This window comes from Antedon mediterranea, chromosome 11 (assembly GCF_964355755.1).
Source record: "Antedon mediterranea chromosome 11, ecAntMedi1.1, whole genome shotgun sequence".
In the NCBI taxonomy this organism is placed as follows: Eukaryota; Metazoa; Echinodermata; class Crinoidea; order Comatulida; family Antedonidae; genus Antedon; species Antedon mediterranea.
This window is the reverse complement of record NC_092680.1, coordinates 14,913,758-14,928,770: the sequence shown is the minus strand read 5'-3', so window position 1 is coordinate 14,928,770 and position 15,013 is coordinate 14,913,758. Positions and strand designations below refer to the sequence as shown.

Sequence of the window (15,013 nt, the reverse complement as noted above, 5' to 3'; positions counted from 1 at the left end):
CCTTTTTAAATTATCTTCTCGGTTTTTAGTTCGAAATTAATTTGATAATCGTTTTCTTATTTTAATTATAGTTTGTTACTAATAGGCCTGATATTTTTCTACTTTCAACTTCCATTTTGTTGCAAACAATCGCAAAAATTTTAAATTATAAGCTTCGAAAAAAAACCAGAAACAACGTATTAGCATGGGTTTAACATTATGATTTTGTTTTCTTTATCGTTAATGAATATTTCCGTAATGCTGATTGAATAAGAAAGTAGTAATAAATGATCTCACAGTCCAGGAAAAAATACACATAAAGAATCCAACATTTAAAAATTTCTCTAATTTTTTTTAAATACAAAAACCAATTACAGTATGATGAAAGGGTATAGTTCCGGGTATAAAATATTCCAATGTTTAATATAAAATATAAGTCTTTTATAATTACCTCACTTATTGTGTGACAAAGAGCAGAACGAGAATTGTGAAATAAGTGGTGCTACGAGTATTTTTTATAATAATGTTTAATATAAGAATTTTACTGATTTTCAATTACTTAAGGTAACTATTTCCACTAAAATGAGTATGTTCCTGTGTAAAAACGATTGTTCTTTCGATTTATACATTTAAAAAAAATTTAAAATGCCTTAAATTTGCATACATGACAGTCAATATCGGTAAAACATTACACGAATTTCCGGTTATTACCAATGTTGTAGCAACGGTTTATATTAGTAGGCCCTAATAAACAATAGAAATGTTAAACAGATATAGAAAATAAACATGACAGGAAACAAATTACACAATATCATCAACATTAACTTCACTACGAAGAAATATTAATATCAATTCAAGATATCAATGAGTTTGAAATGTGTTACTATAAAATATATAGACTAAACTTTGACTGTATCTTACGAAGGAACTAGAAGGAAATTATTATTTTGTGGGGAAATAGTCATATATGTTGACTATTAAACCAATTAGTAGGTTTTTTAAATCATTGTATAGCTTTCATTTATTAATTAATAATCCTTGAATGTAATGAAACCTGCCAATAATAATGTTACATTCAGAAAAAAAGACCAGTACAGGTATATTGATGAGTCGCATTGACTAGGAGAAAATAGGTACGGATGGAAACAAAGATGGACATAATACTGCTAATAAAACTAACAGTTGTCAAAGGAAAGAATGCCACGTGTACTGCGCTTGTGAGTCAACAGGTTGTAACTAGGACGGAACGAACAATTGGTTAATTTACGTTGCGCGTACTTCCTTGCGTCGCGCCCGGCCCTAGAGCGGGCAGGAATCAAATTTGAAGTCTGTCCATTGAATAATAGAGATAACGTGTGTTCACTATAACTGTCTACACTTCCTTGATTGTGAATTGGCCTTGTTTTGAATACGAATGTATCATATATTTCGGTTTTTTGGGGGGAAAAGAATAGGCCTATTAGGTACAATTGAAGTAGTGGTACGGTATTATAAATTGTAAATATCTAAATCATGAACTCTGAAATCTACTTAAATGAAGGGTATTCGTTGTATATCGTTTCACAGATTTCAATGCCTTCTAAATTGATCAGTGAATCACCAACAAATGAAAATGCACCTAATTACAATGTTTTATAACATCCTCAACCATTTAACCTTACTTACACCCACGTCGGCTCAATCCAGAATACTTGGTTATTATTAATTTATAACTTTTGAACTTTTTAACACATTTGTTTCAAAAAGACAATGAATTGAAGTTCATTTTCCTATAAGGAAAATAAAAATGTTATTTTATACAAAAAATAGAGGGTACTCCGAGAGAGTACAAAGCCTACTGTAAAATTCCCCTACATAAAATGTCCCCGGAAAAAAAAAATACATTTTTTATATTAGATCTAAGTGTAAATATGCACACTACATAGTTGTGGATGAGAGTTTGGTGATTGGTTATGTGTCCAGCCTCTCACAGTTCAATTCCCGCTGAGGTTTTTTTATTATTATTATTTTTTCCCCTTTTTTTACCTTGATCTTTGACCCTGACCCATCACAATTTAACCATAATTATATGATGAGTCATTGACCATTGTGGCTAAATTTAATGAGAATCGGATAAAAACTGTGGTCTCTAGGCAGTAAAATAGTGTTTTGTTGTGACCTTTCCCCTCAAAATCGAACTAGTCTGAGCTTTTGAGGCATAGGTCATTGTGGCTAAATTTTGGTCAGATTCGGATGAAAACTGTGGCCTCCAGGCTGTTCACAGACACACACACACATACAGGGGTGAAAATACCTCCTTGGCGGAGGTAATATAATTACTATTACAATTGGTGCACACCATTATAGACAATAATTTTCGCGCCGCGGCTTTAGCCAGCTATACACCCAGAAGCTATATTAAGCGGAAAGCTTATTATCTATGGTTGACATTTTCGGTATTTTGTAAAGTCGACTAAATTGATAGGTCCAAGCTGGTGGACCCAAAAAACGTCTGGGAAAAAAGAGTCTATGAGGGCTCACGGTTGAACGATACCTTTGGTTGACTTGACGCGAATCAACACAAAGTGGAGGACTGCATATTATGTCCAACACACGGGAAAATAATGTATTGAAATTCCTTGAATTTTAGGTTAAATAAACACTCTTTTTTTATTTAATAAACATGTAATATCATATTTGATTGAATTTTACAATGTTGATATACAAAATATATTACTAAAAACAGTAATTTTTAAAGTTCATTCAATTGCCTACTGAAGGCGCAATTTATTCACTTCGTTCGTGGCTAAAAACTATTATTTTCGGCGATGTTTTGGGTCTTATATTTCTCTACAAGTCAGATTCCTTATTTTAATATTGATACAGAATATCAACAGGCAATGTATGCTATTAACTTTAATGTTGCAGCGTTATCCCCAGATAGGTAGTATATGCCTATATACCTGTGGACCGGGTCAAATTAGGGAGTAATTAGTCATAATCTCGAATGCTCCTACCATGGACCAATAAATTAGATAGGTCCATGCTCCTACCCTGGGATATGTACGTCTACATTTACTGTAGTTTAGTTTATGATTGTATTTTTGTTCTGTACAGTAGGCCAGACTATATTTACATAAAATGTTTACTACTGATTGTTAAACAAAAATGATTAATATAATAGTCATAGTCATAGTCATATATACTTTATTGTCAATTTAAAAAACAGAAATGTGATTTGAAAACTGGCAAAATACAAAAATATAAAATACAATTTACAAAAAAACACACAAAAAGTTAAGAGGCTAAAAATTGTTAAAATTAGATAAAAATTATCGGTTACATTTTACCTTTGTACTCTGGAGTTATATAATAATTAACCATTATAGGCCTATCTGAAGAAAGAGCAATGATTAAAATTGTTAGTCAAAGAGTAGAGCGGCGTTTAAAATAAACAAGATATATTTCTTGTTTATTTTATTCCTTCCAACAGACACATAGCAGAACACAAACAACAAATATGCAAAAAAGGAAGTGGAGAGCTATCTGAGGAGAGGCAAGAGCAGTACAATAACCACTATTGCCGGGAATGGTGTGCTCCTCTACTCCAACTTTCAGTACATTAAATAATCATTAGGTCCGCTACTGTTATTGTAAAAGGAAAGTTGAATCGCCTAGTTACGAAGGCCTACTTTGTTGCAACAACCATCTCTGAACAAACTTTCAACCTTGACGCTTGGTATTAGATTGTTACGCTATTTGCTTCTTTCTTTATTATGCTAATTAATTGCTAAATTTGCATCAGTTGTTAAGATGGTATTTAAGAAATGTCGCCTACATAATCATTGTACTAGACTGATGATGAGAAATGGTTTTTTAAACATGTCCGATCTCAAAATAAAGACTGTTTCATAACATTTTGTTGGTAGGCCTATTATGCACGACTACCTGATATTATCCGTTTAGAGAGTCGGTTGTTGACAGAAAGCTGTGGTGAATGTGAAGAACTTTAGGCCTACTAACGTCGATATTATACTAGTATGAACTGGATAAAAACATTTCATTTCGTTGCTTCTCTTTATCTGTACGAGGCACTTCATTGTCAAACTGGTAGATATAAGTCAGAAATAAATAATGAAAGTAAAATGGAAAGAAAAACTAACGAGTCATCATCAAGATTAAAACCAATAGATACATTTGTTTCATTATTTATGGTGCTGTTAATTATTATAGTATAGGCCTATATCATGTTGTCTTGAGTCGAAACTGGTCACATGTTCTAAGAATTTCCTTTGGCATTTAAAAGGAGTTGAATATGTTGTCAACTCATGAAAATGGAAATTCGTTCGCTCTCATAGATAACATCTCTTCTTTGGTTCCTTTAGGCCTATACTAAATTTATTCTGATTTTTGTTCAACAACTAATATTCGGGTCAATTTAGGACAATTCGGTCCACTTTGGGGCCAAAGCAAATCATTGTTTTAATAATTTTCTTCTTTTCTTTGTTCTATTACCGTATATAGCCTAGGCATAATAGAGTATAGTAGTAGTTTAGAAAAGATTTTCAACAACGAGGTTATGCTTTCATGAGTGGAAGGCAGAAAAAAAATTATAATCTAAACTTTGGCGCGCTTACTGAAAGTCCCTATCTAATAATATGCATATTATGCACGTATGGTGAAGAGAGAACAGAACAGAGAGAAGAAGACAAACAAGCCATAAGGACAGAGTCAGCCAGGGTACATTAGAACTATGTTTCTAAGCCAATGCTGTGGTCATTTATAATTACTGTGTGTTTCCATCGTATATTGTACTGAAAAAACATTCTAAAATAATTATGTATCATACAAGATAAATTGACAAGAATATTTTGTTTAAAACCACCCGCGATAAAGCGACTTTTTAGTAATGTTAGTAATAAAACACGAATATTATTTCGCGCATAAATTATTTAATTTAATTTAATTTATTTCAATTCATTCACGATTAAATTAAAAAAGAATAACCTTTATAATCAAGAAACTGCCATTAATGTAATTGTATGCTATTTGTTTAAGAATATCATTTATTAATAAAGGAAGTTGATGCATGTTATGAGTACCAAAGGCCTACACATTAGATTTGTTTTAAATTTTTATTTCAACAATATTTTATGAGGGTGGTCCATCCAGCATCGGCTGATCATTAGGGACCCTCAAACAATACAAACAGAAAATACAAAATAAACTATAACAACACAAAATTAACAAAGATAAAAAAAATATATATAATATACAGTTAGGCCAACAATGAAAGAAGAATAAAAAGATATAAAATAAGAGAGAGAGAGAAACAGGTGTTTTTTCAAAAGAGATTTAATGTAGAAGATATTGTTAGAGTTACGAATGCTTAAAGGTAGAGAATTAAAGAAAGAAGGAGAAAGAAAAAATTGAAACTAAAAGAAAGTTTAAAGATTTCAAGGTAAGGACGAGGGACAAGAAGATCTCCTGATAAGGAAGGGCATGACCGTATATTTACTGAAATTTAAAATTATTTAAATACATTATTAATTGGGTAAACCAGAATGCACTTCCCATTAGAAAATTTATTCAACTTTTGAATATATATTTGTAAATTATTGATGTTATTTAACCATTGTGTGATCTTGACTTCACTCACTAACCACGCCCATTATAAATGGACAATTAGTAATAATTATCTTATTTTACCATTTCATTAAAACAATTTAAACATTTATTCATGCATGTTCAAATGTTGATGTATTTTACAACGACACTATTTCCTATTTCTAGGAGAGGCTTAATTTTAGCATTACACTGGGGAAATACATATCCTTTTGCAGAATAAATCCAACGATATTCATTTAATTAATTTATAATGATGTCAATCATTATTACACTTACAAAATTGATAAATTACTCATCAGCAACCGGTCATGACACTCCAGTACAACGACCCTATCTTAAAAATCATTTGTTAATTATTTAAAATAATGTAGGCCTACAGTATGACAAATTGATTTCACAACGAAATAATAGGCCCATGTCAAAATAATTAGTAACCCAATTTATTGTTGGTGTTAAATGATAAGGCATATAACCTGTCTCACACCATAGATGAAATATTATGTTATGCGGAAGGAAACGAATTAGTTTTGTATTTTATCGAAACTCAACAACACGAGTACGCCTAAAAGTTTGATTTTTGAATGAAAAAGAATGAAAACAAAATGGTAGTGTAGGCATATTATGAACAATTTATTTATTTAATGAATAAAAGTGATGGTAAACCACAAAAGAGAAACAAAAATAATGCGAAATAATGTAATGAAACAAGGTCATATAGGCCTACATGGCTGCAGTCGCGTGTTCAAGTTAGTGTTTACCGATCAACCGACTGACCGACCAACCGACCGACATAGTGAGCTGCTGTAGATCTAGATTCGAGTTGCACGCGACTAAAAAGATCGTTCACGCACCTGATAAGGTCACATGACACCCTGACTGAGATCAGAACACCTTTTTGCAATCATCATGTGATCTAAACAACAGTTTTTGAGAGAGTCGGTTTACTGTTCATGATGTAGGCCTAGCTTTGTATTTATGGTATTTTAAATACAATGTTCCTATCGAGGTGCTTATTCAGTTTTGCTGGTGTTTTTCTTGTATTTGCGTTTGGGATCTCAGAAATAAAATGTAGAAAGGTAGGTATAGGCCTAATACTAATAGGTAAAAAAAAGCTAGTAGCGTGCCCTTTCTTGCTAACTAAAAGGTAGGCCGGATGTTAGGTTTTGTGTCACTCTCAGCAGGGCTACAAGGACGTGGATGAAGTTCGGGGACGATTGGGCCCAGGTTTGGTGGGACAATTCGTCCCATACATCTTTGCCTTGTTGTAGCCTAGCTAGAGGCCTAGATAAAGTAGTAGTCTAGCTAGTGGGAGGAAAGGTAAGGTTCCAGGTGAAATAAAAAAATCATACATCCGGTATTTTGTATGGAGCGCCGCTAGATACGATCATATAGTTACGTTTGATATTGGTCGTGTTATAATAAAAATAGAAATAAAAATAAGGTGATCGAATAATATGGATGTTGGTAATGTTTTTTAATAAATTGTTCTCTTTTATGTACTGTAATTGTTTCCATTATAAAAGTACAGTATATCCTCTAAATAATACTGTATTAATTACATATAAATAAATCGCTGTGGCTAAAGATACGGTACCGTATCCTAACTTCCGTTTGCTAAAGGTACGGTAAAATTGCATTACGTCATAATCAGCCAATGGGGTGCTGGTACGTGTGTGACGTCATCGTATAAGGACTTGGGATTTTTTTTCATATCGCGAAATAAAAACAGTGATCAAGCTGCGGCTTAACATTTTCTTTATGCTTCATTTATCGCTATAATAAAATATCCCCGTCGTGTGTGTGACAAAAACTAAATGTAGCCTAGGCCTACTACGTCCGTTATTATTGATAGGCCAAAACATGTTGATTTTAATTCTAGAATACAGAAATTTACCGTTTCAAAAGAGGCGCATAACCTGTAGCCTCGATATATGAGTATTGTTTGCCAGGCTGGGGCCAGCTGCATGTGTGCGCTGATTTCTGTGACTAAGACCTGGGGCTAGGCCTATTGTCTAAATCATAGTATTTGAGGGCCCTTTATTGTCCGCATTTGCTTTTGTTTATGGTCACCATCTGTGAACAAAGTTTATTAAAAAATATAGGCCATTTGGAATAAAAATAAAACCCTTATAGTAACTATGGACGAATGAGTTAGACGCAACCAAAGAATATATATTCTTTGACGCAACACAATTTCCAACATTGAATTATAATTCATTCCTTTACTTCTAATTCGGCTATCAACATATTTCTGCTGTAGTGTATAATGTTGTATAATGAAATAATATTTGAGATTGAGTGCATCGACGATTCTGGATTCAACATTGCTAGGTCTAGCCCCGAGGCTGAGTCACAGAATCATCAGCGCACCGGGCACACATCAATAAAGCCTGGCGCCGTCGATAGGCATTCAGATGTGAAAAAAAAATCCAAAGTTCTTATACGATGACGTCACACACGTACCAGCTGATTATGACGTAATGCAATTTTACCGTACCTTTAGTAGACGGAAGTTGGGATATGGTACCGTATCTTTAGCCACGGCGTAAATAAATAGAGTTAACATATTAGGCCTATATGCCTAATTTTAATAATATTTAAATGTGTTTAGAAATTGCCATTTTGAAAGACAGATCCTTCTCCGCGACCTGTAAAATAAAAAAATTAATAATTTAATTATTGATAATAAAAAATATCGATTGAATCTATATAAACAAGGAAAATGTATATCCCGCCCCCATGCATCCCGCTCCAAAAAAAAATGACTGATAATCAACAGTATAGCTCTTGTGGTGCGCCATACAAAATGCCGGAAGTTGATTTTAACAGGACCGATATCATAAACTAAAGGAAATCCATTAGTTAGAAATAGGCCTCAATAGATTAAAGTGCTCATTTTGTAAAATGTCCTGGCCGAGTAAGGTTTATCCATGAGCCTAGATATACAGTAATAACACTAAATCTTAGTTGATTGGCTTGCATACAAACCAAATAGATGCAGCAGACATTAATGAAGCAATTGTGCTATCTGTTTTACTGTAAAATACTAAGATGACAGAAAAAAAGCCATGCCAGAGCGAAAGCAATATTTGTACTGGTTCTCGGCGAAGGGGAGCCATTTGCAATGGGGTTTGCAATAACGCTGCTGACTGGTTTTCATTGATTCAAAGTTAGGACCCCTCAAGCAATGGGCTTAGCATCCAGTATACCTAAAATTCCTTGTAAAAATTGTATTACGTAACCAAATCCTAAAAAATAATCCCCATAAACGCTTCACCTCCCCTGTATTTTCCCACACTTGTTCTACCAGGTCCATGAAAATATACCTCAGAAATGCGGCACCTCCCTGTATCAATATTTTTTAGAGTGACCCCACACCCCACAAACACACAAATCAGAACACAGTGAACTTTTTATAAAATTAATTGTTGATTTGATTTTTTTAAATCAAAGTTATCTATCACTTATAATGAAGACTGTGACATACCAGAATGTGAAGGGAAAAATGAAAGCAGTAACACCTTCAACCTTGCTCATGTTGTTGCTGTTGGGGACAATGACACAGTCCACTACCTTTGGTCATCTGTAGGTGGTCCAACAATTCTTTTAGCGGTCACTGATCATAAATCTCAGTTGATGGTTAATTGGAAGAAGTTGCTAGTTGAAGAAGATGTTTCTAAGTCCATTGAATTCACATCTGTACCAACTTATTCAATGGCAATGCTTGTTACAAAGGTGATACTATTATTAATAATTGATTAGAATAGAAGCTTCTATTTTGTGCCTAGCTTACCTGAATAAACCGACAATAGCTCATGCTGTCTAGAGGGAGGATATATGAAATGATGACTGTTGTATGTTCCCACATGAGGTTGTGGTTGTGGACTAGTCCATTATAGTTACTGGTACAAGGGTGTTCTAGGAACTTTGACTTTCCGCATCTAAACCCTCTCTCTGGCGAGCACATGGGCTATTTTTGGTTTATCCAGGTAAGTGGCACTCACAGACTACTGTCACCACTATTGGTTTGTATATAATTTGTGTGTGTGATGAAAATTCTAGGAGAACAACAATTGAAACCTCAAAATTCTGCAAAAAAAAAAATCCTTAATTTTTGACATTTACAGTGTCATTTACAGGTCAGAGCCTTTGAGTGCTGTATTTCCCACAAAAATTGAAACCTTAAAACATTTTGTTACTTATTTATGCTACTCAACAGATACATGTAGGCTTGCTCATCGTTCACCAAATATTAAAAATAATTGACAGTTTACAATAGGCATTAAAATATATCCATATTAAAACTTTATTTTCAATTTCCTTACTTTAACTATTCATGTAAAAATAATATAGTAGATCTTTATGCGTGTTTTAATTTCTTTTTCAGCTTATAGAATTTAATGATACAAAGGATACAGCAGATGTATCAAATCCAAATAGCAATGTGACAATGATAACCCCATTAGACAGCATCAATTGGCTAAATTTCAATGATACAATAGATTCCAAAACATGTAGTGGAACATTCCAGAGTATTAGAAAGTATAAGAAAACAAACTCAACTCTATCTGTTAAGGTGAGATAAAACGTTTATTATCTATATATATACAGTGTATCACCGGGCGGTTTGGAATTTATTTCTATGCCTGTTGTGTTTATATATATATATACACACAACAGGCATAGAAATAAATTCCAAACCGCCCGGTGATACACTGAAAATTATTTAATTAATTTTTGAAACGATAAAGATGAGGAAATCTGTGAGAATGAGAAAAAGTCGCCCCAACCGAGACTCGAACTCGGACCGTCTGCTTGATATGCAGTTGCCCTAACCATTAGACCACTGGGGCTTACATGGTATTGTTCTTTAACTCGATCGGATAACGACCCTTTAACATTCTCGGCGTGGTACGGTTGGAACACAACTTGTCCTCAGTTGTACGCACGCGCACCAGATATCAAATTAATACGCCCTCATCATGATTTATAATTTTATAATTGATTTAAATTTCTAAATACTGTATATATATATATATATATACTGTATATATATATATATATATATATACAGTATTTAGAAATTTAAATCAATTAGAAAATTATAAATCATGTTTTTATCATGAGATATACTAACAGCAGAATGGTAAGAAATTGAACTGGCAGGATGCAAGACGGTCTGTGCTGCCTTTTTTTGTGTGCTCATTCAAAATGTTTTTCACATTGCCTCATCCATCAAGAGGGATGTTATGCAGTTGGCCCAGTATGCATAAATACACTTGTTTCTTTATTAGATAGAAATCAAGGTTTTTATCATGCAGACAGGATGAAAGATGGTCTGTGCTGCCTTTTTTGTGTCCTTAGACAAGATGATTTTTACATTTACTCATTCTTCAGATAGGACATAATTCCATTGGCCCAGTATATATAAATGCATGTACAACTTGAAAAGTTTGAATGTGGCAAATGATTTGCTATTCTGATTGAGTTTAAAAGGGCATTCAAAAGAACAGCAGCTGACCTTTTTTCAATCTAATTTAATGTCAAAAACTGCATTTATTTCCAAATGAATACTATCATGACATGGAATGACCTGGTTTAATGTTTTAAAAGTAATATATATATATATATATATATATATATATATATAAAAATCCAAAGGCAAATTACTGAAAAAAATGACAATGCTGTGGGTATCAGTGGCTGGATCTCAATGGAGATACAAAAATAAAAAGCGAAAAGCTAAATCAAAACGATAAAGTAAACAGCCAGAAAAGTTAGCAGAGCTTTCGGGCAACACTAGCCCTTCATCAGTGCAAGTGTATATGTATATATATATAAATACCTGTATGCATTTATTTTGAGAAATTGTCAAAAATTACAGGGAAAGTTTCTGTAATCTTCAATAAGTTTTTATTGCTGCTATGAAAGTCAATGTTCTTTCAATATTCTTTTCATTTTTAAATGTTCTTGTATTTTAAAATATGCTACTTTTGTTTTTGTAGGTGAGAGCATACAACGAAACTGGTCGTGCTACTGCTTTACCTCATATGCAATATACAGAAAATACAACACAGTTTGATTTTTCTATAAAAAACTTTCCATCACATTTCCTAAACTCGCGTTATGCTGTTGAAGTATTAATGGTCAGTGATAAAGCAGCAGAACTTCATGTAAAAAAGTCTATAGATGATGAATATACGCCTGCAATATTTTCTGTAAGTATGAACGCACGCTAAGGTATTGAGATATTCTTTATTTTATATTTAAAACCAACTATTTAAAATACCAATAGTAAATTTGAAACAATAAAATATAAATGTTAAAAAAACAAATTGATAAAAGTTATTGTCAAAAATAGCTAAGGTTTTAATCTTTAAAAGAAAAGAATAAGCAACGATAGTTTTCAGAAAACTGTGTTTTGGATTTGACAAGATAAAGATATTTAATGGCCTTTCTATCATCTGTCATCAATCCATCAATAGTTGGCAACTCCAACAAGTCTTGCAAGAGTCTCTTAAATGTTGCCATCACTACAAATAATGATCAAAGCCCTGATTCAACAGTTTAATCATTATTCAGACCTCCCAAATTGAAAAAATGAAATACTGGGAGAATTTCGGAAAGCATGCCCATACTATAGAAGGCGCTCATATTTTATTTTGAAAATTACTTTAAAGTAATTAGGTTGTTGTTAAAACATAGAAAAGATATTGGCATCTACTGTATGATATTTAAACATGAGTATTTCATGGGGTACCAAAGTCGGAAAATGTTGAGAATATCACACAAAATATCGGGAGATTATTGGCATTATCAGGATATTTTTTAATATGTTCATCCAAAATATCGGGATAAATTAATATTTTAGCTGGAGATAACACAAAATATCAGGAGACTCCCACCAATAGCGGGAGAGTTGAGAGGTCTGAATATTTGATGTCTTAGGTATAGATACTAACCACATGTAATGTACTATGTACTATATATAACACTAAATTAACACTGTGACTAAATCATATTATGATTTCAATAGTGTATTGATTACTAATAATTTTTCAGAACTTTTTTTATTTCAGATAATGAATTTTGTAGCGCCAGCATCTTCCAAATCTCTTTTAGGTAGTTATTCTCAATGGAAACCTGTAGTGTATTCAGATGCTAAACACTCTTTGAGCGATGCATTGCAGGTAGGTTATATATTTAATTTTTATTTTAACTAAATTGTCAACCACATTTGAGCACATCACACTTTTTTTCCAACTAAAGCTCTGTCTACACTATCAAACTAGTTTGACAAAAAATGTGATGTCCCCAAATATGGTAGGGGTATGACATAATCCTGTCCATGGGCACATCACATTTATTTTTCACATAAAGTTTGGTACTGTAGACAGAGCTTTAAATTCAAAAGTCTTATACTGTGTGAGGCTTAATGGAATGGATGGAAATGTTGCCCTTTCTTACTATCAATAGTACTGTCTGTCCCAGGTTTTCACAGCATCACAAGTTTTGTTTTGCTTATTAGCATTAAAGAATATCTGAGATGTATCATAAAAAATCATTTTGTCCATGAATAACCTTTAATTACTAATAACTTCCTCTTGCACTTTCTCTATTATAATCTATTCTTTCTTCACGTTTTGCGTAATTAATTTCTTTTTATGCAATAATGCATGATGAGGTTTTTGTGACATTTTTTTGCTTATTGTATTTAAATAAGAAATTTGATACAACAATTGAACATAAACATAAACCTTTGAATTATTTAAGCAATTCTTATTCATGTTTTCTTGATACTGTTTCTGTTACCAAAGAACATAAAACAAAGAATTGTCTTTAAATAACTTGCACTTGCATCCCAGGGGTGGAACATCCCAGGGGTGGAACATCCCAGGGGTGGAACATCCCGGGAGTGGAACATCCCGGGGGAGGAACATCCCGGGGGCGGAACATCCCGGGGGCGGAACATCCCGGGGGCGGAACATCCGGGGGGCGGAACATCCGGGGGGGGGGCATCCCGGGGGCGGAACATCCCGGGGGCGGAACATCCCGGGGGGCGGAACATCCCGGGGCGGAACATCCCGGGGGCGGAACATCCCGGGGGCGGAACATCCCGGGGGTGGAACATCCCGGGGGTGGAACATCCCTTTTTCGAAAAGTCCTGGATGCATATTATCTCCTATACAGTACATAAAAAGCTCTTACCGTTCTAACAATTGAGGTTGCACTATTCCATGACTCAAAATGGCACCACCCATTAGCTCTATTCTTTCAAAATGCCTATCAAAATATTTCCCCTTTCGACGAATAGGAGATTCTTGTGTTATATAGTTCTTGGTTATTACCATTACAATAGATACAATATTCCAATGGATGGTAATTGTCATATCTTGAATAAAACACTGTGTATATATTTAATACAAGTGATAGTTTGTCATTCACATTTAGATTATGGCAATACAACGGGTCCCAATTTATAACATAATGTGCCCACAGGACAAACACGTACACACACACGTTCACAGGAAAAACATTCAAACAAAATACTCTAAATAATTGAGGAAGAGTCAGATATGATTTTAATCCAACATTAGTAGGCAAGCTGTATAACCACCATGTTTACAAATACAATGAAATTTATTTTTATTTTTTCAGTGCCATGAAAGTAACGTAATACAATACAGTGATAAAATTCCAAATCGAAGCATCATTCGTGCCTTTTTTGACATTTCACATGTCAAGCTTTCAGCAGTTAATATCAGCTTTGGAACAACAAAGGACAAATTTTATAAAAATACTAATTATACCAGTTGGTAAGTATGAATTAAGGATGTTACAGATGCTAGAGCTAAACTAAAAACTAACTGCAATATATCTTGCTTGTAGTAACCATGGTTTCATCATCACTACTGCATAGTACAGTATGGTACAACTGTATTGACCAGAATGACTGCTTGTTTGTTGCAAATAAGTATCAAAGCGTATCCAATTTGCCATATCGGTTTCTACATCCCTGCCTCAGGTTCACCATTGTCAAACATTCTCAAGGGTGTAGGTCCAGAAAACTCCCAGGTCTTAGTTTACTTTGCTAGGTCATCAAACTATGATTTTATTTAGCTAGGAAGTTATGAATGTACATCCTATTTAAAATACCTGTTTGCTTGCAATTATTCAAATTGTGAAAAAAATCTTATTTCAAGGGGCTGAAAAAGTTTTCCTCTGGTACTAAACTATATTGTAGTTTAGTGCCAGAGGCAAACTCTTTTTTTAGTCATTGAAGAAAATCAAATTATACCCGCATGTTTTAACCAATCAGATATCTAGAATATATGTATATGGGGTATTCAATGTCCATGTCCGCTTACTCATAACAGTTTCAATGTTAAACTTGTATTTAAATACTTCCTCATATATGCTTCGTTTA

The 15,013-nt window shown here is 33.5% G+C and overlaps 1 protein-coding gene across 2 annotated transcripts in view; it reads left to right on the top strand.

The window, feature by feature from the left end:
• The first annotated feature begins 6,503 nt into the window (after positions 1-6,503).
• LOC140063125 (glycosylated lysosomal membrane protein A-like) overlaps positions 6,504-15,013 on the top strand; it is a 31,469-nt gene continuing 22,959 nt past the window's right edge. For both annotated transcript variants that reach the window (XM_072109574.1, XM_072109573.1), the window contains exons 1-6: positions 6,504-6,662; positions 9,040-9,321; positions 9,974-10,162; positions 11,592-11,804; positions 12,666-12,776; positions 14,245-14,402. In XM_072109574.1, coding sequence (XP_071965675.1) covers positions 6,579-6,662; positions 9,040-9,321; positions 9,974-10,162; positions 11,592-11,804; positions 12,666-12,776; positions 14,245-14,402 — 1,037 coding nt within the window. In that variant the 5' untranslated portion in view covers positions 6,504-6,578. The remainder of the gene's footprint in view (positions 6,663-9,039; positions 9,322-9,973; positions 10,163-11,591; positions 11,805-12,665; positions 12,777-14,244; positions 14,403-15,013) is intronic.